At 42.8% G+C, this 24,765-nt stretch overlaps 1 protein-coding gene across 1 annotated transcript; it reads right to left on the bottom strand.

Moving 5' to 3' along the window:
• Nucleotides 1-38: 38 nt before the first annotated feature.
• LOC134080798 (nuclear mitotic apparatus protein 1-like) lies at nt 39-19,699 on the bottom strand. The gene is made up of 38 exons (XM_062537408.1): nt 19,195-19,699; nt 18,733-18,795; nt 17,671-17,724; nt 16,989-17,114; nt 16,374-16,487; nt 15,528-15,653; nt 14,941-15,066; nt 14,641-14,766; nt 14,342-14,467; nt 13,814-13,939; nt 13,381-13,506; nt 13,032-13,145; nt 12,767-12,892; nt 11,613-11,738; nt 11,356-11,469; nt 11,072-11,197; nt 10,843-10,968; nt 10,576-10,701; nt 10,122-10,235; nt 9,706-9,831; nt 9,143-9,256; nt 8,066-8,191; nt 7,442-7,555; nt 6,963-7,088; nt 5,591-5,716; nt 5,342-5,455; nt 5,038-5,163; nt 4,803-4,916; nt 4,155-4,280; nt 3,720-3,833; nt 3,366-3,491; nt 2,986-3,111; nt 2,411-2,536; nt 2,141-2,266; nt 1,682-1,807; nt 1,310-1,435; nt 579-696; nt 39-96 (listed from the first exon to the last, which is right to left on the bottom strand). Exons 1-38 carry the CDS (start codon nt 19,697-19,699, stop codon nt 39-41), a joined length of 4,848 nt encoding a protein of 1,615 aa, XP_062393392.1.
• Nucleotides 19,700-24,765: the final 5,066 nt, after the last annotated feature.

Here is a 24,765-nt window from a genome sequence, read left to right as displayed (position 1 = left end):
TAGACAGCGGAGGCATTCAGTCTAATTAACTCAAGTCATCACATCTCAAATCCAATTAGCAGACAGTTCTCCAGGTGGAAAAACCGTGAGTCAAAACTGTTCACACACCAATCAGACCCTCACAATCTACATAGACACAGGTGCCATGTATCAGTTCACCTGTTTTAGAACATGTGAATCCCCAAAGACCTTTCTTTATACATGAACATTATTTCATTGCTGTGTATTGGAAAATACATGAAACATATTTTTTTTACTGTTTTCCACAGTCTTTAATAGGCTTATCAGTTGTATATGTTCACAGTACATTTATAGTCACTACGAATCAAAACCCTTGCCTTACTTTTGACCTTCTATCTATCTATCTATCTATCTATCTATCTATAATTTAAAGAAATGCATGTTAGCAATTAAGAAAAACTGTGCCAGCAAAGAAATTGAAATGTTGGGTGCAATTGACTGTAGTTTTGCACAATATCCTCTTATACCTTGTTCATAAACATACCGTTCACGTCAGAGAGTGTGACATGAGCAATTATTGTTATTTATTTATTTGCATTTGTATTTCACCTGCGTACTCTGCCTTGAGTGCCTCCACTGCGGTCTTCATCTCGGCGACAGCACTCTGTTGCTGCAGCACCTGGCTCTCCGTGGATTTGGACCTGTCATCCAGGGCTGTCAGCTCCTCAGCCTGAGCTGCGAATCATTAAGTTGTGTGCAACATTCGAAGATACACAAGCTGTCAATACCTCACTCGGTTGCGGGAAGACCTGTCATTTGATAAGCGTTCAGGGATCGCCCGCATCTTGACACCTTCATGCAAGTTTCACGGTTTGCGGCAAATTACTCCAAAACACCTTCAGTGGCTTGTTAACGGTAAGGAAATATGATTTGTGTATGTGTTTTGTGCATGATAATTGTGCGTCTATCACATACAGACAGATTCTGTGTAAAGTATGTTGCAACAGTAAGAGTTCATTTAAATTCAAATCAAGGCTTGAAGGATATTAGAGAGATTAACATGAATGTAAAAGTACTTTAAGGAATCTTAAAGAACCTGCTCATGAAAGATGAGCAAATTGTAAACAAACCCTTTGCTGAATTCACCAGTAAGCACCACAAAATGTGTGTCCTTGCCTGCTGCATTTCTGCTGTGATGACTAAGACGACGCACAGCTCTAAACAACATGATTGAGGATCTGTTCTCATTGTGCTGCACAGTTAGGCTCCGGCTGATTTGCTCTTATCTGTTGATCTATAAAATCGAGCAGAAGACACGAGGGCGAAATCACACGGCGGTCGTGAATACCTTCATTGTCTTTCCTCAGCTCCGCTGCCGTGGCCTTGAGTTGGACCACCTCTGCTTCCTGCTGCCGAACCAGGCTCTCGGTGGAGCCGGTTCTGTCAGCCAGGGCCTCCAGGCTCGAGGACTGGGCTAAGAAATGGTCAATATTTTAAAACATGCATGCACACAAAAACACAGTGAAGCATCTGGGTGAGCTTGACTTTCTTTGACATCAGTATCTTACATCAATAATGAATGGGGAAAGTGAGAGCATACGTGCATAGTGGAGGAAGGGGGGGGGGGGTGGATTGTGGTTTGGATATGCAGTACGACAAGCCCCCATTTTGGGGGATGCTTTAGGTCTGAGGTAATAGGGATGCATTACCAATGACTCACCTGCATTCTCTGACTTTGCCGCCTCCGATTCAGCCCTGAGCGCTTCCAACGCTGTCTGCTGTTCTTGTGCGAGATGCTCGGCGGAGGCTGACCTCTCATCAAGGGCTTTCAGCTCAGCAGACTGACCTGTAATCCCATCCAACCGCATGTTTAGATTGCGACTGAAATGCGCTGCTATTTCTGTTCCCCCCCGTTCGAAATGAGAGACTTCATCAAACACATTTCAGGGGTTTCGTGTCCAAGTAAACAATTCTATAATTGGAACCGCATGAATATTGTAATGCTGAAATTCTAAAAGAAAGTTATGGACCTGTGAGACCTTCATTCCGACAACTTCTTAAATATCACTTAAGTATCCTAGTCACATTCTGTGTACATTTTCAGTCAGCAGGGCTTTTCATGCAGATAGTCTTTTATGCTGCCGTGAGGTTGGCTGGTATTACTGTGAGTTCACTGCACCTGAGTTTTCAGCCTGGAGTTGGTCTACGGCAGATTTCAGCTCCACCACCTCATCCTGCTGATGGTCAAGCTTATTTCCATTGGATACCGACCTGTCCGATACAACACTGAGCTCCAGGGCTTGGGCTTAGTAAACAAACAAACAAACAAACAGACACATAATAAATAAACAAAAAGATCAATAACACAATACTTTGAAATATGTGACGTAGAAGTGAGTCATATCTATGGATATTAGTGATAAATTATCTGTGCTCTTTAAATGGTCACCTGCTGTCCCCTTCTCCAGCTCATGGACTCTGGTATTGATGGTGACCACCGCTGACTGCTGTTCCTTCATTAGACTCTCAATGGTGTTGGACTTATCACTGATGGCGGTGATTTTCAAGGACTGAGCTTTATTAAAAACAGATTTAAAGTCTGTTTAGCTGTGTGTTAAAAATATTATACAAAGTTGTGTTTTGACAAATGGATACTCATTGCATTGCCGACAACTGTAAATCATACCTTCATCATTTGACATGGACACCTTGCACTGTAACATAAAAATTGATTTTTAAAGTACATTTGATTCACCTGCATTTTCACTGTCTAACAACAGGATTTTCTTTTTCAGGTCCTCCACAACAGCTTGCTGTGTTGTCACCAAGCTCTGTGTTGAGCTTGACTTGTCACTCACGACTGCTATTTCCACATTTTGAACTTGAGGTGAAAAAAAGAGAGAGGTGAGTGCAAAAGTCGATTCAAACCTGACAAAGCGCGTGAAGAGGAGGGTTTTTTTTTCACTTAACGGCAACACATTTTTTCCACCTTTACAAATTGTACACGGAAGGTTGTACTGTTACCTTCATTGTCCTTTCTGAGCTGTACAAGTTCAGCTTTCAAATCAACCACCATGGTCTGCTGCTGTTCCATCTGATCGCCAGTTGAGTCAGACTTGTCAGTAAGGATGTTCACCTCCAGGGATAAGTCTTAAAAATTAATCACAAGACAGAGAAGCAGGTGCTTGTGTTTACTGTTAAATTGTTTATTTGGTAGAGCTCTTCGATTATACTTGAATAGTATCATCACCTAGTTTCCACCAACCAAAGCAAAGATAAAGCATGTGATTTGAAATCTTAAAGTGTCCTTTCATTAGTTTTCAATATTGAACATGCTTACTGTACATCTTCTGTGTAAATGTATAATTGCCAAAATACACCATATCATCACATTGAAAGCTCACCAGCATTCTCCTTCCTCAGCGCCTCTACTGTTGCCTTCAACTCGATCACCACATTCCCCTGTTCCTTCACCAGAGCCTCAGTAGTGCTCGACTTCTCACTCACAACAGTCAGCTCCTGGGATTGGGCTTCAGAAATACAGTAATATGTCAACAGCAGTTCCCTCCTGGTTTGTACTTCAAAGTTCAAAGTTCGAAGTTTATTGTCATGTACTCATAAATACGTATTTATATAAGTATTGAAATTCCTTGTGCTCAAGTGTCCATTCAACTACAGAATAGATTAAAAAGAAAAAGAAATAAATAGATACTGTTTTAATAATTTACAGTCGGACATTTGGTCATTTGGGGGCTCACCAGCATTCTCTTTGGTAAGCTCATTCACTGCAGCTGTCAGCTCCACCACAGCACTTTGCTGGTCCATCATGTTGTCAGTCTTGTCACTGAGGTTTGTCAGTTCAAGAGCATGGGCTGACATTTCATGAGACAGTGGAAATTTCAAAATACAGTTAAATTAATCTCATAGGGCATTTCACAAATTATACAATCACCAGTAATTATATGCAATTTTAAATTCTCCTAAGGAGTTGTAAGATTGAATGGCGTGATAAAGCTGACATTTCAATAGACAAGTATTCGACAGCGACACGTTAGCTAATATCTCCTGCTTCCAAATCAGATCACAACTAACCACAAGAGATGTAAAAACTGTAATGAATATTTTTAACGAGATGAAGGCAAGAATTCAACCCACAATGCAAAATAACACTTGTACTAAGCAAAGTGTGTTACCGGCGTTCTCCTTCTTCAGCTGCTCCACAGTAGCCGTCAGGTCCACCACGGCCGTATGCTGCTCCTCCACCAGGCTCTCCGTGGAGCTGGACCGGTCACTGATGTCAGAGAGCTCCACAGACTGAGCTGCGGCGGCGGCACGGAGAGGAGAAACATATTTCAAGATGTCACCTTAAAGCTTGTCCTCTGCTCAACAACAAACAAGTTCTGATTAGAGAGAGAGAACAGGGTTTTTTTTTTTTTTTTTGTATCTTGTCACATAACCCTTTGTTGCTCTGGGAACTGAGAAGCTGAGCCAACTAAGCCATCAGGGCAAGGGAAGAATGCTCCAAAGGAAAATAAAAAACACCAGGTTTAGCAAGTTGTTTATCCCTTCAGTAGTTAGACGTCTAAATGAAAGAGACAGTTCAAAACAAAAGGCTTGATGGTCTATTTTTGTACAATATTAGGATGCTTTATTTTATTTCAGGAGTATACTGCACTGGCTGATTTAAGGCTAATGTATTGTCTGTGGAGAGTGTGTGGAGTGTGGTGTCTGTGTGTGTTGTGTATCTATCTGTTTGTTTTAATGTGTGTATCTCGGCACCTTGACCATCTGAATTTCCCTCTTTGAGATTATAAAGTTGGCGTTGACTTTGAGCTGTATACCTTCATGTTTCTCCCTCAGTTCTTCAATCTCAGTCTGAAGTCCAGCCACCACAGTCACCTGTCCCTCTATCTGACTGGTCTTCTCTGTGAGGACCACCAACTCCTGGGCCTGGTCTAAAGGTATCATCAAAGTGAAGTTTCATTAACACGTGCATGGCATTTACATCACATTCCTCTCTATCTCCACGTGATAACTTTATTTTTCCCTCCTTTTTAATCCTATTGCCAAACATACCTGAGTTCTCCGTTTTCAGATCCTGCACAGCAGTCTGCAGTTCCACTACCATGGACTTCTGTTCCTCCACCACGCTAGCAGTTGAGCTAGTCTTATCACTCAGAGACTGCAGTTCACTGGCTTGCTCTGAAGTGACACAACCACCATGACTACATTCCAAACATCAACGATGCACAATGACAACACTGATAAATAACAGTGACATTTATCCAGATAGACACATTAATGTAATTACACGTTGAAGGAACAATGATGGGATTTAAGTTGACATTAAGAAATGTCATATCTCCTTTGTGAGCGATACCTATATTCTCATCATTCAGCTTCTCCACCTCTGCTTTGAGATCCACCACAGCAGTGATCTGGGCCTCCATCACAGAAGTCCTCTCTGAGAGATCCGAAAGCCCCTCAGCCTGGTCTAAGGTGTCCAAAACACAACGACACAGGAGAGGTTTTTAGAGGATGTGTTTTGCCATGACATAATCTTGTATGTTTAAGTAAACAGTGGGTTTTTAGCACCCACTTCATCCACCACAATGTGGCCAACACTCACTGGAGTTGCTTGTCTTCAGCCCCTGAACATCAACCTGTAGTTCCACCACTGCACTTTTCTGTTCCTCCAGTACAGCAGCAGCTGAACTGGTCCTGTCATGCAGGACCTGCAGTTCTGCGGCTTGCTCTGAAGTCAGAAGGAAACATGACTGAGAGCCTGCTGTTTACACTGAAGTGAAGTGATTGCTGAAATTAGTACTGACATCAGTGGAGAGGAGACATGAAAGCCAACCGAGCAGTCAATTCATCCCTCAAATCAAAGCTTACTATGCAGAGAGGATGTCATAACACTTACAGTGTTTACATTATTGCTGTTATCGCTATTATTATTATTATTATTATCATTTATTCATTTGGCTCTTTCAAAGCAACTTACATAAGTCAATTAGTGCAGGACAAGTCTCCCCAAATCCCCATAGAATCAACTGCCTAGTTTGAGGGGGAAAATGGTGGCAGCCAGAAATTGAACCCACACCGTTTCCAGTTACTGCATGCTATTGTGGTTTCTTAGCAACTATGCTACCCCCCATCCCACACACACACACACACACACACACACACACACACACACACACACACACACACACACACACACACACACACACACACACACACACACACACACACACACACACACACACACACACACACACACACACACACACACACGTAGTGGAATCTGATCATGGAATTTTACAAATGTAAAGTGTTGATACCATAGATATCTATGGTTGATACCATACCTGTGTGATCATCAGTCAGCTTTTCCACCTCAGCTTTAAGCTCCACCACCACAGTCACCTGTCCCTCCACCTGGCTTGTCCTGTCTCCAAGAGCAACCAGTTCCTGGGCCTGGGCTAGAATCACACACACACACACACACACACACACACACACACACACACACACACACACACACACACACACACACACACACACACACACAAAACAAGTTAAATAAATAAAATGTCAGTTTTTGTGTACAGATACATATTTTTAAATTTAGCAATATTTGCCATAAGAGGTAATTTTGTTTCCAATCTCTAAACATAATGATATAACAGATGAACGGGCAAATAACGATGTCCGACTTAATACCACTCTCACCATGAAGTTACTGAAGTGTATTATTAAAGGTAAGCTATGCAGCAGTAGACTTTGTGCCATTAATGTCGCACACTGTCAGACTAAAAAGAGATGTATGAACGGTCACATATGCCTGAAATGAAAATGAATGCTGTTTGGAAAAATGCACAGTCCTAATGTTATTTCCTCGGGTAAATCAATCTGCAGATGTCAAACACGTCTCATTTCCACCCATGAGTGACTTCAAAAACAGTTGCTGTTTCTCCAGGATTTTCTAAATGAATGACCTGCATTCTCCTTCTCCAGCTCTCCCGTCGTAGCCTTCAGCGCAGCCACAGCCGCCTCCTGCTCCTTCACCCTGGTCTCAGTGGAGTTGGAGATCTCACTGATAGCATCCAGCTCCAGGGCCTGGGCTGCAATTCAATTAAGAAATATGACATTCACTTGAAAGGTTTTCAAGACACTTGGGTCCTTTTTTTGGGGAGGGGGGAGTGCTAATGCTTTTTCTTTTCGTTCCATTTATTGATCAGACTAGAGCATGTTTGGATATCCTTTTTAAACAGAACATTCACCATCGAAAGCAAAAACATTTGTTTAGTGCTTCAGTGTCTACCTAATGCTTGAGGACAAAATGCATTACTGCTCTGCTTTTCTACAGTAGGTGAAGCTGCCATGATGAATGTGTTGTTGTTCAAAACGAATCCATGAAAGTGCACTGTATTTTAGAACAGCATCATTGAGATCTGTGTGGGTGGTTGTACTGAACCTGTGTGTTCTCTCTTGAGTGTGTCCACCTCAGTTTTCAGATCCTCCACCACAATCAACTGTCCCTCCACTTGACTAGTCTTGTCTCCAAGAGACACCAGTTCTTGGGCCTGAGCTGAAAACACCACAACAATATACAGTATAGTTTAGTTTATATAGGAAAGTAAATATATGCATAAGTGGAAAGTTGTGATGAACAATGACAACAGACACATTCTGATGTATGTGAAAACCCTCATAGTTGATCATTTTATTGTAATTCAGAATGTTTACGATATAGCATTCATCAATAAGTAATACATGACATAATGTGATCCCCTTGGGCATAATTTCAATTTCAATTTCATTTCACTTATAGAGCGGTTAAACATTACACATGTCTCACATATAAGAAGAAACCTCGGAAAGATCCATGACCCGTAACACACTACACACCATAGCCTCAACCTCATCCCATGCCTAACACAAAGTGCATCTTGCGACAAATCATAAATATTTACACTGTACACAAGTATGAAGTAAACTCTGCTGTACATCATACCTACAGTAACAGCGCACCTGAGCTGTTCTAAAATCACCATAACCTATACGGCCTCTCAGGGCTTATTGCTTAATTCACTCATACCTGCATTCTCCTTCCTCAGCTCCTCTACTGTTGCCTTCAACTCGATCACCTCACTCCCCTGTTCCTTCACCAGAGCCTCAGTAGTGCTCGACTTCTCACTGACTGCAGTCAGCTCCTGGGACTGGGCTGAGTAGAGATGGAGATTAGAGAAGATATTCATGAAATTCACACTGAATTAAATCTTTGGGCCCCATTTGCGAGCAAAAAAAAAAAAAAAAAAATCATCATCTCAGAATTAAATAGCTGTCTTATCATAATTATCCGTGTGCGAGAACAAATCAATAAATAGTCTGTACTTCCACATGCCTAATCCTAGCTATCCTCCTCTTGTAGCATGTTTACCTCACCCCAGTACACTTGATGACATTAGTAACTATCAATAAGTGCAGTGCATAGTGTAATTTCAGTTATCCCTTGGAAAGCTTCTTTTCCATCTTTTTGTATGTGCATGTGTGAGTCAGAAGCTTTAAAGTATTTGCCTTTTCCCATATAGATTGATACTACATTAAATATGCCTGAGGAGTGTGCTAATGCATCCATCAATAAGCACTTTGCATTCCAAATGAGAGATCTGAGGGATTCTGAGAAATGTCAATGCAACTGCAACCTCACACAGAAACGACCTCGCCTCTGCACGCTAGCCTTGTCCACACACACGCACGCACACGCACGCACACGCACGCACACGCACGCACGCACACACACGCACACACACACACACACACACACACACACACACACACACACACACACACACACACACACACACACACACACACACACACACACACACACACACACACACACACACAAACACACACACAGTCTTTACCTCCTATCGCATCAAAACAGGTGATGGTGCAACACACACACGCCTCTTTTGAACCAGATAAATGAGACTCAACATTTTGTTGCACAAGAATGGATGAGCCTGTCCCCCACCCCCCCTCCCCATCCCCACCTCTTGTGGATGCATACTTCACATTGAGTATGTATACAGCGCGGACTCGTGATAAATGAGCGCGCTCTGTTACGGGGGATGGATGATAAGAGGAAGCACGTGAGCCATATATATACCTGTGCTCTCGCTCTGTAGCTGCTCCACTTCTCCCTTCAGCGCCACCAACCCATTCTGCTGCTCTCCAATCTGGTTGGATTTGTCCGCAAGGACGCCCAATTCAAGCGCCTGGGCTGAAATCATAAAGGCAGAGCTTAATAATGGTGCGACTGGAGACCCACGAGGCAGTTCGATGTTTGACAGAGGCGTACAATGGGAAGCTTTGGCTCACTGGCATGCACAAATCAACGGTTTTTGTCCTTCATATAATACATCAGGAATTTTGTCTTAAAATGCTTTTTATGAAAGAAGTTTAGAATGCAGTAGTGAATTGCACGAAGAGAGAAAGGCAGACAAAAAGAGAGAAAGAAAGAAAGAAAGAAAGAAAGAAAGAAAGAAAGAAAGAAAGAAAGAAAAGCAAGAAAGAAAGAATTCTGTGAGGCTTTGCAATTAAGCCTTGAAGCAGCCGGCAGTTTTGAATAGAGACAATTGAGTAATTATATGCTCTGATACTTGTGACATACCAGGTACCTGCATGTCTGACACTGAACAATGTGCATAATTGATCTCAGTCTTTTGTTACCGGCGTTCTCCTTCTTCAGCTGCTCCACAGTAGCCGTCAGGTCCACCACGGCCGTCTGCTGCTCCTGCACCAGGCTCTCCGTGGAGCTGGACCGGTCACTGATGGTTGTTATGTCTGAGGCTTGGGCTGAGGACACACAAACATAGTTTGTTTACACTATTAGTTCACAGGTGATCTTCACTAATTAATTAATTAATTGGGGCTGGGATTAGGATCAGGGTTAAGGGGCATGTGAATAATTCTGACAGGCATCCTGTTATGTGTGATGTAATGCAGCCACAGAAAGCTCCTTTGATTACTGTAAATGGCCCATATACTAATGCTTGGGGGTCAGATATGTCATGATGATGACTGAATGCTGAAAATGAACGACAACCACTCTCACCGACAACACGTCTTATCTGGACATACAGTACCTGCGTTTTCTCTCCTGAGCTCCTCCACCTCAACTTGCAGGTCCACCAGCACAGTCACCTGTCCCTCCACCTGACTGGTCTTGTCCGCGAGAGAGACAAGTTCCTGGGCTTGGCCTGGGAATGAGCACATCTCAACAGGTTTAGGATCCCAAACTCTGAGTCAGAGATGAATTGCAAAGGGTGATTAAAAGGTGATGTTGACATGGCATCTTAGGGTATGAAAGTGTGTTGTAATTGTGTTGTTTCATGATATGTGATGTTATGTTATATTGTGATATTCACTAATAGTCATATCTCAGGTATGAATGTAATTAATTTGAATTTGTTGTAATTGTGCTGTGTCATGCGTGATGTTTTTGTGATGTTATGTGATGTATTATGTTAGTAATTTCCACATAACCCTTATGTCCATATTTCAGATTAATGATTTGAGTCAGAAAAATGACCCCTGTACCCTCATTCTCCTTCTTCAGCTGATCCACCTGGACCCTCAGCTCGGTCACCACGGTTTCCTGAGTCTTCACCATGTTCTCTGTGGTGCTGGCTTTGTCACTGACAGACGTGAGTTGCTGAGACTGAGCTGAAGATGGAACAGAATATTGAATTTTGAGTTATTGCATAAAACTCTCTTGCCAAAACTTTGACAATGATACATGTCTGAACATGCTCGACAGTGCAAATGATTGAATATTGACTCAGACACATTTCGAAGTAAGCTCACCTGCATTCTCACTATCAAGCATGGCCACTTTAGCAGTCAGGTCCACCACCACAGCCCCTTGTTTATTTAGCTGAATCTCGGTGGAGCTGGCCTTGTCACTAATGATTGTGATCTCAGCAGATTGCACTTGAAGGTAAGATAAAATGCCCATATAAACAACTCCACTTTGTTTTAGAATGGGTGTTAAACTAAAAAAAAAAAACATATAGTAAGATGTGCTATATTATACCTGTGTTCGCCTTTTTCAGCCACTCAACTGTAGCTGTCAGACCCTTGACAGCAGTTTCCTGTTCTTTCACCAGGGTCTCAGTCATGCTCGACTTGTCACTGATGTTGATGAGCTCCTTGGACTGGTCTTGAATCAAAATGGAGAGCTACACCTCAAGCTTCTAACATTTCAGTGACGCTATGTATAACTGGGTCTATATATTTCTATGATTATATTTATAGAGATTTAGACAGAATGAATTGCGCTTTAATGTTTGTCACTAATGATATGAAAATAAAGTATACCTGCGTTTTCTGTTTTTAGTGCCTGTACTTCTGCCTTGAGGTCCGACACCACAGTCGTCTGTCCTTCCATTTGACTTGTCTTGTCTCCAAGAATTACCAGTTCCTGGGCCTGAACTATAAACACAGCGAGAGAGCGAAATTAATGTGCACCTGTCACAACAAAATGTGAGGGAAAACAAGTAACATGCTGTTGGGCTATGGGTGACTGGGCATAAGTAATTGATATATTCAATTGGCTAATCAAAAGTAATCAATACCTTCATTTTCCTTCTTCAGGTCCTCTACTTTAGCCTTGAGATCCACCACAATGACATGCTGCTCCTTAATAAGGTTCTCAGCGGAGGTAGTCTTTTCACTTACGACACTTAGTTCCAGTGACTGATCTTTAATCACAGGACAATGATAGGTAAATAATATGCACAACAGGAGTGCATCAGAGTAAACAAAACAAGCAAATGCATCGCTTGACAGGACAAGAATATGTGCATCCTTTATTAGCCAATGGGAAAGACATGCTAACACTTTAAGCCCACTTTAAAAGGCTAATGCAAACATGTTGTAAATATGTTATGACAAGTCAATGTGTCTCTAATGCCACAGGGTCGTTCATATATTATGTAAGGGTATTTATATCATTGGAATGCAGAGAGTTTTTACCAGCATTCTCCTCCTTGAGTGCCTCAACAGCTGTCTTCAGCTCTGTCACTAGAGTGCTCTGTTCCTTCAATAGATTTTCAGTAGCACTGGACTTGTCCAGTACCACAGTGAGTTCTGATGATTGGGCTGAAATTGAATGGAAGATATATTTTAACATTAGCTTCCCCCCATTTTAGAAGAAGTGTCCCTAATATAGACTTTATGATTCTGGCGTAATGCCGTTGATATTTGAGCTCAATATATGTCATCTAATCAAATTATAACTCTCCATTCTGAGCTCTTGAAGCAACTTGAAGTCAGTCAATGAAGTATTAGGCCTACTTGCACAGCGTCTGAAGACACAGACAGTTTAAAGTGGGATGAACGGTAGAATATACTTGGAGCTTCAAAGGAATGAACAGTCAACTTTCATAGATAGTCATTTGATAAGATTGATTGTCCCTTTGGAGAGGACGTTATAATAATTAACCACTTTCCCTCTCTTCAGCTCCGATACAGTAGCCTTCAGTGTAATAGACAAGTATATGTAACAGCAACATGTACTGTACTCATGTACTACCGCAATTTCCCGACTATTAGCCACGGCTTATACATTGATTTTGCAAAATTTCTTCAGCTATGAGGTTAATACAGGGGGGCAGTTAATATGATAATAATATGGTTTTGTTTCTTTTAACTTGCATAAAACACTGTCCTGCGGCTTATACACAATGCGGCTAATATGCGGGAAATTACTGTAAGCAAAGTGTGTTACCGGCGTTCTCCTTCTTCAGCTGCTCCACAGTAGCCGTCAGGTCCACCACGGCCGTCTGCTGCTCCTGCACCAGGCTCTCCGTGGAGCTGGACCGGTCACTGATGTCAGAGAGCTCCACAGACTGAGCTGCGGCGGCGGCCCGGAGAGGAGAAACACATTTCAAGATGTCACTGAACCGAAGTGGGCCTCTCTCAGCAACAGATCAAGCTAATCAATAGAGAACGTCACATTTCGAAGATGCTTTTTTCGCTCTACTGAGCTGCACCTTCGTGCTTCTCCCTCAGTTCTTCAATCTCGGTCTGCAGGCCTGCCACCACTGCCACCTGCCCCTCTATCTGACCGGTCTTCTCCGTGAGGACCACCAGCTCCTGGGCCTGGACTGCGGCGTTATCACACAATGGAAGACATCAAAAACAAAACATCACAATGTAATACATGACTCGACTGTGAATCTGATTGCTTGTTTGATGTCAGTATTAATCATGAAACGCACATCAAAATCACTGGACCTTTTGTTATGCAAATAGTCTGCAAGCTGTGTATGATCCATATAAAGTGAACATAACTGTCTTTCAGATGCTTTTGAATTGTCCCATTGGGGATAGAAAACTTACGGGAGTTCTCCTTCTTCAGATCCTCCACATCCGTCTGCAATCCAACCACTGTGGTCTTCTGCTCCTCCACCAAGATAACAGTTGAGCTGGTCTTATCGCTTAGTAATTGCAGTTCAATGGCTTGCTCTAAAGTCACACGAAGGTCATGACTGCATTGCAATGAACACTGATGTACTGTACTGATGATGTAATAAATATGGATGGTCGTGATCAAGAGTTCAAATTCGTCTGTGAATGCATTACGTGCCAATGTAATTTAAATGGTAATAAAATGCATTGGGAGATAACCCCCACACCCCCATCGTGGATTTCTTTCCAAGATCTGCTCTGACAAAATGTCTGAGAATGTCACCTCTGATCTGTGCCATGTGCCACTGAGATCTGAGATCTATATGTACAGCATATACAGCATTTTTTTTTTTAAAGTGCATACCTGTGGTTTGACCCTTCAGAAGGTCCACTGTGTTTTTCAGATCAACCACCACAGCCTCTTGGTCCTTCACCAGATTCTCTGTGACCTTTGACCTTTCGTCAACAGAGTCCAGCATATGACTTTGAGCTGCAGCCACAAAGGAAGACACACAGGATGTCTGTCATCAATCAATACAGCTGAGAAGAACTGACAAAAGCCACAGTCAGATGTTCATGAAACGCTGTCTTCGATAGCTGCTCGTTATTGACCACCATACTGTAGGTGTTTGAGTTCGAGGAAAGCAGTAAATAGTTTATTGTGAAGCATCTCTAACCTTGCCTAGCTCTCTAAGCTGTGTGAGAGTCATATCATACATAATCGTTTTTTCATTAAACGGGAGCACTTTATCAGTGTTGCGGACATTACATTCCTTCCTAAGTTACTCTCCATTTGTCCTGCACCTGCAAGGTGGGATGTGCATACACCTACCTTTCTTGAGAGTCATATCATATCATATACCATACATGATTGCGCCTCATTATTGTTCACCTGAGTTCTCATCCTTGACCTGCTCCACCTCGGCCTTCAGCTGTGCCACGGCTGTCCCCTGCGTCTCCATCTGACTCTCCGCAGAGCTCGACCTCTCCACCAGGGCGGTGATGTCCAGAGCTTGAGCTACAGTACAACACAAAGCGTTGAATTTGCAACCGGCTGACCTATAGGTAACACCTTGCAATGAGAGTATGATTTACAGCCAAAACACACTTGCTTAAGCATTGAATGGTGTGTCTCCATGTAGGAGCAACCAAATCAATTGCTATTCAAGCCTGCTTTGAGATTATACTAACCTGCATTCTCAGTTTTTAACTCCTCTACCTTTGCAGTGAGGTCTACCACAACAAGCTGCTGTTCCTTCAGCAAAATCTCAGTCGAGATTGCAATGTCAGTGATTACAGTCAGCTCCTGTGAGACACCTAAAAAAAGGGCACAAGATAATTGCAGGTGATTTCTCAACCAAATGTTTCATACTGTATGCATTTTTCCCCCTGTTGTCTTTTCATGGAGCATATTATTGACAAGTTTAGTTTCAAGGCCATTCGGGGCGATGTCCCAGTGACTTCGGTGTCTTTGAGAGAGTGCTGCTGTACCTGTGTTGTTGCTCCTGAGCTCCTCGATCTCGAACTTCACCTGCTGCATGGCGCTCTGCTGCTCGGACATCTGGAGCTCAGCGGTGCTGGATTTGTCACTGAGAGTTTGCAGGTCATTGGACTGAGCTAAAAATCCAGGGAATGAAAGTGACTTAGTTGTTGAATGATTGTAGGTAACAGATGCAGAAGTCTCTCTCTCTGTGTGTGTGTGTGTGTGTGTGTGTGTGTGTGTGTGTGTGTGTGTGTGTGTGTGTGTGTGTGTTTGTGTGTGTTCAAGAACATTTTGAGCAGAGAACAATTCTTTGCTTTCTGCTTCCTTTTAGAATATGGAAAGACATTGATTTTTTGTACTTCTTTGATGCCATTGGGCAAATGCATAAAGCCCTTATTTATAACAGACAAACCAAAGCAAAGAACAAATGGCAATGAAGGAAGGACACAGTGTACAGTATGAATGCAACATACTGTGTGTTTACTAATCCTTTGCATCACGCATTTTCCCTCATGTACACATAATATGTACATGGATACACTATACATTTAGTCAGGATATTGCTTTAGAAGCTCTCCCATCTGACATGCATTACCTGCATTCTCCTTCTTCAGCTCTTCAATGTCACCCTTGAGGTCCACAACCACAGTCTGCTGTCCCTCCACCTTGGCGTCTATGGCATTTGATCGGCTATCAAGCATTTCCAGCTCCATACTCTGAGCTGGTGGGACACAATTTCCAGACATTGATCGACTTTATTGTCCATTTCACACACTGTTCTGTGATATAGGCCACGGCTGGCAGTGTCTCGATATGACAGCTCCCAACTACTGCTTTCTGTCCACGTCAAAGGAAATCAAAGCCAAGTGCAATGAACCTTACCACAGGTAGGATCAAACATAAAACTTTGGCATTTGTAGTTTGATTTCAAAACAACAAAGTGTAATGGTCCATACAGCCGTTATTCTCCTCAGATAACTTTGGAATATATTTTTTTGATTTTCTGTATACCTCATACACAGTTCAGCACACACATCAGAATCAATCAACGCAGCCTTATTCATGTAAGTCTCTACTTTTTGTGAGTAAAAAAAAAAATTCAAAACCTTTTATCGTTCTCTTGAAAGTAATATCATGACTCTGTCTTGTGGTTCATGTCAGCAATATAATACGATTTGGTTTGTTGATGACAAGACAAGTAATATATATATATGTGTGTGTGTGTGTGTGTGTGTGTGTGTGTGTGTGTGTTTGTGTGTGTGTGTGTGTGTGTGTGTAATGCAATATACTGTATGTCAGCAATGTAAAGTAAAGTAGTTTGGTTTGCTGATGAGAAGGCAAGTAAAAAAATACATAATAATGGGAGTCCTCAAATACCTCACATTAAAAGGAATTCAAGAAGAGGCAGTAATGATTTTCCTGAAAAGGTCACATTTTTTACCTTCATTTTCTCTCTTAACAGTGTCCACCTCAGCCTTCAGGTCCAGCACCACAGTCACCTGTCCCTCCATCTGGCTGGACTTGTCCCCAAGGGCTATCAGTTCCAGTGCCTGAGCTGAAACCATTAACTTCCACAGTGAATACATTATCATAAAACCCATTTGATTTGTGACTTTCATGTTACTTTTGGGGGTCAAGTTCTTGTCATAAAAAATACACATTACATGATGTGTGGCTCAGTAAACCCCTCTCCCTCCCCCCGGAAAAAAAAAGTTATTAGAGAATAAAATGAATTAGAAGTAGGGTTTTTCACCAGCATTTTCTCTCTTCAGCTCCTCCAAGTCAGCCTTCAAATTAACTATGACTGTTTGCTGTTGTTCCACGAGGATTTCGGTGGTGTTTGACATGATAACAAGCCCCTCCAAGCCTGCGGCTTGGTCTGCAATCACATACATAACCATAGCATCCACGGTCAAGAAAGTTAGGGTGGCGTTTTTAAGACTTCACACTTAACGAGCTCAGTCCTTCCAGCTGCTCATGACTTGCTGATCCATGTGTGTGCAAGAAAATGCTGCAGCTCTTAGTGTTGTTGCAGTTTATTTCCATTCTCGCTCACCTGAACTCTGTCTCTTCAACAGATTCACGTCTATCCTGAGCTCCGTCATCGTTATCTCCTGCTCATCCACCTGGGTCTCCGTGACGTTCTGCCGCACGTCCAGTGAGATCAGATGCAAAGCCTGAACTGAAATCATGGCGAAAAAACAACATGTCAAGTCACATACCCCTCATGCTTTCAACTCTTCCTTTTAAAATGACTTCATGTTAGTCCTGTCCAGAAACTTGTGTACTTGGGTCAGATGTTTGTGGAAAACCTGTTGTTACAACTTTGAGATCATATGATTTAAATTCCAAAAGTTAAAAGAAATGAATGATATTGGATGAAACAGTGGTATGGCGATGATCATGTCTGCATTTTCTGAACTAGTTGAAGTGATTTACTTATCCCCTGCATCATAAGACTGAGATAACCATGTTATGACCTTATCACATCATGGCAAATGCTGTGTGGTACAGTATGATTAGTAGTTGTCACATATGCTGTTATTGCATCTAAATGAGATGTTTTTACAAATATTGGTAACTTAAAAATAGTCAGAACACTGGGAATCAAGCATACAGTAGAAACAGAATGTGACATGACGGGTCAATATCAAGGGCGTCGGATCTTAGGAGCGGGGTTCAGGTACGGTGCTTTAGCGCACCATGCATCTCAGGTGGAGGGGGGACTGATTGTTTACCTGCACTCTCACTCTTCAGTTTCTCCACCACAGCTCTCAGACCAGTGTCTGCTCCTGAACACACGGAGGAGAGAACAAGGATACACAATCTCAGGTCTGCTTCATACATCCACTTGTTTACATGTTATATATATAGACAGGGGTGTAGTGTCCAAATAAGAGGTGGGTAAACTAGGAATTATGTGAATTCAAGTGGATTGCACCATACGGTATCACATTTTTAAATGATGTTTTATAATAATGTTTTATGATGGTGGAAGTTATTGTCCAATGTTCATAACAATTTCAGTGGTATTAAATGGTTCCTAGAGTTTTGATGAGTGAACACATAGTGTTGTGAATGTGGATAATACCATGTGACTTTTAAAATGTTGAAAGTTGCAATTTGGTGTATAAACTCTTTTGAGAGGTGGATAAACTCTAAGAGGGGGATACAATGTGTTTGCTTGTGTTTAGCCTCCGCTACAACCCATATATATATATATATATATATATATATATATATATATATGTGTGTGTTTGTGTGTGTGTGTGTGTGTGTGTGTGTGTGTGTGTGTGTGTGTGTGTGTGCGCACCTCCTGTCTTCAGTTCTTCCACGTCAGCCTTCAGCTCCACCACATGGGCTTCCTGTGTCTCCACTTTAGTTATGGTGATGTTGAACCTTGCATCAAGAACACTGATAGCCAGACCTTGAGCTAACGTACACACACACACACACACACACACACACACACACACACACACACACACAGACACACACATACACACACACACACACACACAAAAGTTTACAAACCTTTCAAAAGCTCTCAGATATTCACAATGTTTGCCTGAAGCTACAGGTTCTTTATACAATACCCTGATTCTCTTTCCTCGCTCTCTCCACTTCATTCTCATTGGAGGACAGCCTAGCCTCCATGTCTTGCAGCTGAACGGCATGTCCTTAGATGAACAAATATATTAAAAAAACAGAATCCACAGTGTTCATTAGCACTGTTTGTTAATACATATTTCCTCCCAGGTTTGAAATGCATAATTGCTTTTTTTTTGTCATTAAATTACCTTCATTCACGGTGTTCAGCTCTTTGATGAGGCTCTCGCTGGCATTCAGCCTGGCCTCCAAAACTGCAGAAAAAAAAGAAAAAAAAATCCCCCTCGTTGAATGGTCATCTAATTTTTATTATGCCTTCGCTGCTTTTTCATTCTCCCCTCAGCTCTGAAAACACTTTGCATTTCAAATGCGCAAAAAACCACGAGTGTCGGTATTGATGAGAAATAGTATTACTGAAAACACATAACTCTAAAAGTCTTCACTGAAATTTAAAGAGCTTCTTGAAGCTTATCCTCACGGTTATTTAAAAAATGAAATCAATTTCCCAAGAGTAATGAAGGGGGAAAGATCCTTCTCATTCAATGTGGTCATGTTCTTTTCCACCCGGTGGACGTAGTGTAGTTAAAGCAGTCCCTCAGCTTATGACTACATGCGCATGAGACTTTCTTTCTGTACACGACCAGTGTGTTTACCTGAGTTAGTCACCTTCAGCTCATCCGCCTCGAGCTCGGAGCTCTTCAGCTTCATCCAGAGGAGCTTGAGCTGTGCTGCGTGCTCGATTAGTTTGGGCTGATGCTCCTGCAGCTGACCCTCACTCACCCCCAGCCTGCCGTCCAGCTCCTTCACCTCTGAGGTGGTGAGGCCCAGCTGGATGCCCTGCTCCACCATCATGGCCCTCTGGCTGTCCGCCTGGCTCTCGCCGGCCTTCACCGCGGCCCGCAGCTGGGCCACGTCCGTCTGGGTGGCGCTCAGCGCGATCTTCTGCCGCACGGCCAGCTCGCCGATCTCCCGGACCAGGGCGCGCAGCTCCCGCACCTCCGCCGAGAGGTCAGATTTACCCTCTGCGGTGATGTCCGCTCCAGTGCCCACATCCTGCGAATGTTCCTCGCTTCCTCTCACGGCTCTCCTCCCTCTCTTGACCTGTGATGCCGACGCGCACGCCAAAAGCACGAGTCCAACGACGACAGCGATCCTCATCCTGAGCTGAGGTGCGTGACTGACCAGGTGAACTGAGAAAGCCAGTGGGCCCCCAATTTTGCCCCCCTGATATACATGTTGGTTCTGTTTCCACGGTTAATCATTAAGGAGGGCTATATGGACGGATATGTATGATATTTTTAGACGAGTGAGAGGCCTCCTGCAGCAGGCACTGTAAAGGGGATAAGGCCTTCACAAAAGTTGCCCTTTGACCTACAGTACTATGTATAGGGTATTGTTTTGGTCTGTGAGAGACCATGCTTCAGGTGTTGGATTCCCATAATGTAACATTCTATGTTATTTAAAGTAGCATGCCTGGACTGCTGTTTTCAGGTGCATTCAGCCATCGCAATATTGCATGATTTTTTTTTTTTTTCTGGATGAGATACAATTTTGCCCAATATTATTGCTGATGGATCACATTGTATTTTAGAGTTATGAGAATTCTTATTTAGCACCTCTCATAAAACAGCTCTGGTCCTCAAAACTGATTGGCCAAGATGTGTTTGAATCCACAATATATTTCCTTATCTAGTTAAACCCGTGAATCTCCCTCACTTAGAAAAAGATTTACAGCTCATCCTAGGGCTCCTTGAAGTATTATTTCATGTACCTTTTACGAGCACCTGCATTAATCCCCCCTCCCCCCCCTCCTCCTCCCACAGCTTTATATTGTAGCAATCATGAGCGTTTCCAACCCTGGCGTTCTGGTTACGACCACCTCACTCTTGCCTAATCTCACTCTACAATTGTGTTCATTACCTTCACTTGCAAAATTACATGCAATTTCCACAATCAGGGGGGAGAAAGATTAAGATGATAAGCTTACAGTCCGTGCTACAAACCTTAACTGCTAAATTGATGGTAATGCACTTGCACCTGTTTTACAGGCCGGCTCTTTAAACCGTTCCTTGATGTTTGCAAGGTGTGATTTAAGGAAATCTGTGTAAATTGATTGGCAATTGAATGTAAAAGTAATAAGAAGATAGCTATTAAAGTTGTTATGATTGAGCTGTGTGTGTGTGTGTGTGGGGTGTGTGTGTGTGTGTGTGTGTGTGTGTGTGTGTGTGTGTGTGTGTGTGTGTGTGTGTGTGTGTGTGTGTGTGTGTGCGTGTGTGTGTGTGTGGGTGTGTGTGGGTGTGTTTGTGTGTGTGTGTGTGTGTGTGTGTGTGTGTGTGTGTGTGTGTGTGTGTGTGTGTGTGTGTGTGTGTGTGTGTGTGTGTGTGTGCGTGTGTGTGCGTGCGTGTGTCACAAAATGTGCACACACAGACAATAGATATAGCACTGAAATTCTAAGCTTCTTTTCGCACATTGTGTCCCTGTTGCTATGAAAGTGCCAATCAGTATGATGACTATCAAGCCCTGTAAAGTCTGGTACACATTATAATAGCTTTGCCTCTCTCATGGGTTGTGATATATAATCAAGGTTTTTACACCATCATATTACAAGAGAGCTTAATTGCCTCTGGCTGTTGTAATTTGATGTGTATTAACAATTAGCGGTGGGCGGAGTTGCTTTCCTGCTCATCAGTCGTCAATCACAACAACTCCCTGTCATTAACACCCGTAGAACATGTCTTCCATCTTGACGCAGGTTCACTTTTCCTTCACTATCTCCGTGGAGACTCCGTCGTGTGTGTGTGCAACTCCATGACATGGTCGGCCCTGTCCCTGCACAGTGGTGAATCATTGATGTTAAGAATTAGATGTGTGTGTGTGTGTGTGTGTGTGTGTGAGTGTGTGCATGAGAGACCGTGAGCCTGTGGCCATGGAGGATTGGCTGGGCCTGAAGTGCCATTCTTCATGTGAACTACTGTTGAATAATGAAATGTCTGTCTCTCTCCTCTCTCCCCCCTCTGCAGTAAGTGATTGAGAGCCACACACTCTCTGCGAAGCAGGAGTCACATTTAAATATTTTAAGACGCTGTGCAAATATTATACTGCACAGGCGTGCGTGCCTAAAACCCAATTCAAATGCTGTCTTAGAGTTTTATCATGTTTGTGTAAGCCCTGTTTTGTTTAATGAGTGTCAGTGATTGATTTGCCCAGGTAAGGAAAGACATAACTTGAAGCAAAGTGTATGCTTTTTACTTGTTACTTCAGGAGGGAGAGGAACAGTAATTCTTTTCTTGAACCCCCTCCGATTATGAGTTTGTCGTAACAATGTCAAACATGTCATGGCGGATGTCATGGCATGAGTCATCATGTCAGTCAGTGTCCAATGATAACAACCCTTTAACATGACACCTCTAACTGCCTGCGTCATACTCAAACAAGCTGCCGTGCTATGAAACAATTTTGAGACCTGCCCTAACAAATCCTGGCATTGTGGTATGACTGTTCCACTTAGGTCCACGTGATGACTAACAACAATAACGTACATCTCCTGAGAAATGTGTGGAACTGTTACGACGGAAGTATGACGAAGCGTTTAAATATAGTCTTCCTGAGGTACCATTTTGTTCTGGTATGTCTCATAATGTTATTATGTACAATACACATCACAGAGTCTTTATCTCTATGTGTACACAATTTGAACAGAGGTACTTGTGAGTGCATTTTTGAATATGACCATGTGAAACACATGTGAAAACCTCCAGTCAGGAGGTTTTCACATGTGAGCCAGGTGCTGATATGCCCAAGAGTTGCACATCCAGCTGAGATCATGTTAAAGTGGAAAGTCAATTCTGTGGAGCTATGTATAGACATATGATAAGATTTCCCCCGGAAACCTGACCATTTATGGGCCTGGGAAAAGTAACCTGGAAAACAACTGTGTATGAGCTGAAAAAGGAAAGAATAATTTTCCTCCAAACAAACACTATCGGGATCATTTTGAATGGCCAGGATCAAACATGTGTTGTGAAACACTAAAGCATGCTGGTTTCCAATAACGCAGTAATAGCACACTGGTGATGCAAATGACTCTCTCTCTCCTGGTAGCTGAATCAAAGACATGATTAGAAGTGTTAAGATTTCACTTTGCACATGTAACTTGCATGTGCCATTTTTTTCCTCATTCTTTCATACATATTCAAGGGAACTTAACTAAGGGCAAGAAAAACACTCTTCGGCAATCGTAATTGGCTGATAATGAACTATACCAAGAAAACGGGAGTGAAACAGCCACCACAGGCTCAAACGCTTCACAGATCACTTCAATATTTTAAGCGTAAAAAGATAACTGTGTAACTTGTGTATTTGTTGCCCCAGGGCTCCCTTGTCAAAGAGATTTGATTATCTCAGTGGCATATCACCTGGTAAAATAGAGGATAAGTAAAATAACAACACAGGTAGGAATCAGCCCTTCAGAAAACCACTTGAATTTATTGTGCAAAGAAAATGAGGAACATCGTGTAAATCCACAACACTTCACATGAAACTTCAGATGCCTTTACTCTTCACATCCATCCACAACCACAACACCACCACCAACAACACCCATGGATCAGTTGGAGGAGATGAGGAATCCGTTGAAGGTGTTGTGGTTGTTCTTGTCATCGTAGAGCTGGTAGTTGCGGCTGAGGCTGAGGTAGACGCGGTCGCCCTGGGCCAGCTGCAGAGTGGAGCCGCTGGTCACGTGGTTGTAGCCGTCGTCGTGGCTCCTCTCGTTCACGTGACTGATCTGAGAGTTGTTCTTGTAGAAGATCACGCCGCGGCTGTAGCGGTCGGAGACGCCGGCGGTGGTGAAGCTGAAGTAGTAAACACCGTTGACGGGGGCGGTGAAAACGCCTGAAACACACACACACACATAAAATACCCAACAAAAATCACCCACACACACACACACACACACACACACACACACACACACACACACACACACACATAGCAACAACATGTGCAAGTAAATACACACGTAAAAAAAAATGCACACACAAACACAAACCACATAACATTTTATAAATAGCTTGAGGCAAAGTTTATATTCTGTCTGTTGTGATATGAACAATGCATTGATGACGAAATACACAAGTACACACCTGTCTTGGGATCATAGCCTTCTCCAACGCTAGTTATGACATTTTTGAACATGATGACACGTTCTGAATGATAAGGACCAAACCTTCCGGAGTAGCCCAAGGCAGCTGAGAAGGCCACTGCTGCTCCACCTGTGAGTTCAGAGGAGAGAAATAAAAAATAATAATGAAAAAAAAACATCAACATATCACTCAAAAGTTTATAAATGATATAAAATGATGTCAGTTGAGGTGAAAACGTCTTGTAACCATGGCTGACGCATCACGGGGAACACATCAAAAAAGCTAAAGATGCTGCTGAGAAAAAAAAAAAAAGCTTAATGGATTGCTGCTGATGAAAACATCACGACACATTAAGCTCTTGGGGGGAATCCCCGTGGCCATGGTGCGGGGTGCTCTGATTGGTCGGCTGGGCTCCCCGTGTGCCAGGTGGTACGGGAGGCTCCGCTACCGGCAGCAGCAGGCCCAGGAGGAGGCTCTTCCCTGAGGCTGGGACCCTGCTGGTCTCCACACCACCATCACCACAGCACTCATTACTGCGCTATTTACTCGCCTCCAATGAACATGTCATGTGCACTTTGCAGATTTACCGACAGTTCAAGTATGAGTCATACTGCAGGTATAAGTATATATACTTTTTTGATCCCGTGAGGGAAATTCGGTCTCTGCATTTATCCCAATTCGGGAATTAGGTGAACACACACAGCACACAGTGAATAGACAGTGAAGTGAACACACACTAACCCAGAGCAGTGAGCTGCCTGCCCAACAGCGGTGCTCGGGGAGCATTGAGGGGTTAGGTGCCTTGCTCAAGGGCACCTCAGTCGTGGACTGGTCGGGGATCGAACCCGGCAAATCTCCGGTTACAAGCTCGAAGCCCTAACCAGTAGGCCAAGGCTACCCTATACTCACTGACAGAACCACCTACGCACTTCAAGTAATGTTACCATACATAATCAATTGCACATATGTTGTTTACAGTCTGCAGGCATATATTTACTGTATGTTTGTTCTTCTGGTTAGATGGTAACCGCAATTCATTAGCTTTGTATCCTTACTCTGCACAATGACAATGAGACTGAATCT

The sequence above is a fragment of the Sardina pilchardus genome, chromosome 5 (genome assembly GCF_963854185.1).
Source record: "Sardina pilchardus chromosome 5, fSarPil1.1, whole genome shotgun sequence".
In the NCBI taxonomy this organism is placed as follows: Eukaryota; Metazoa; Chordata; class Actinopteri; order Clupeiformes; family Clupeidae; genus Sardina; species Sardina pilchardus.
The sequence above is the reverse complement of the archived record's forward strand: the minus strand, read 5'-3'. Positions and strand labels throughout refer to the sequence as shown.

Coding starts and splice junctions, on each gene's coding strand:
- LOC134080798 (XM_062537408.1), bottom strand. CDS start 19,699: ATGAGGATCGCTGTCGTCGTTGGACTCGTGCTTTTGGCGTGCGCGTCG. Junction 10,969..11,071: donor GCTGAAAAAGGCGAACACAG/GTATAATATAGC, acceptor CTTACCTTCAAG/TGCAATCTGCTGAGATCACA. Junction 10,702..10,842: donor GCTTGATAGTGAGAATGCAG/GTGAGCTTACTT, acceptor TTCCATCTTCAG/CTCAGTCTCAGCAACTCACG.